The 636-nt window shown below is 39.6% G+C and overlaps 1 protein-coding gene across 1 annotated transcript; it reads left to right on the top strand.

Annotated features, from left to right (window-relative positions):
- Nucleotides 1-363: 363 nt before the first annotated feature.
- Nucleotides 364-591, top strand: SARC_17930 (hypothetical protein; the record flags this gene model as incomplete). The annotated part of the gene is made up of 2 exons (XM_014287984.1): nt 364-517; nt 566-591. 2 exons carry the CDS (start codon nt 364-366, stop codon nt 589-591), a joined length of 180 nt encoding a protein of 59 aa, XP_014143459.1.
- Between the last annotated feature and the right edge of the window lie 45 nt (nt 592-636).

Below are 636 nucleotides of genomic sequence, written 5' to 3'. Positions count from 1 at the left end.
TATCTGTGTGATATAATGCCATAGAATATATTGATATGTGAAAATGTGTGCATGGGTTGGTCAGTTAAGTAAAATAAAGTACTCGCGTGCGGGTTCTGGGCTACTTGTAGTTGTTTTCAAGAGATGTTGTTTTTCCAGTGCTTGGGCATTTCCATATCAGTGCGTTAGTCAAACTTCATGTTTTCGGTAAACTTAGGAGTGAAGTAATTGAATATGGTCGACGTGCTCTGTGGAAACGCAATGATACATACATCCTAATTATACATCAATATATATATATTATACATCAGTATATATATATATATATATCTACAATTGAAGTTCACGAACATTACTATATCGCAACACACGGGCACTACAGGTATGGACTTTCCCATCGTCACGATATCGGACATGGTAAATGCACAGTTTAAGTTACTGGACCATCTAGGAATAGAGAAGGTCCAGGTAGTGGGCGGGTCTATGGGGGGAATGATGGCATTGCGTGCTGCTGCGGAATACCCTGAACGTGTGACACGTATGGTTTCCATCTCGGCATGTGTACGATCGCACCCTTCCACCATAGCTCTGCGATATGCGCAGAGAAGGTAAGTACGTAAATTGCGATATATATGTATATATATATATACATATTCA

This window comes from Sphaeroforma arctica (assembly GCF_001186125.1).
Source record: "Sphaeroforma arctica JP610 unplaced genomic scaffold supercont1.12835, whole genome shotgun sequence".
Lineage (NCBI taxonomy): Eukaryota > Ichthyosporea > Ichthyophonida > Sphaeroforma > Sphaeroforma arctica.
This window is presented reverse-complemented; position numbering and strand designations above follow the sequence as displayed.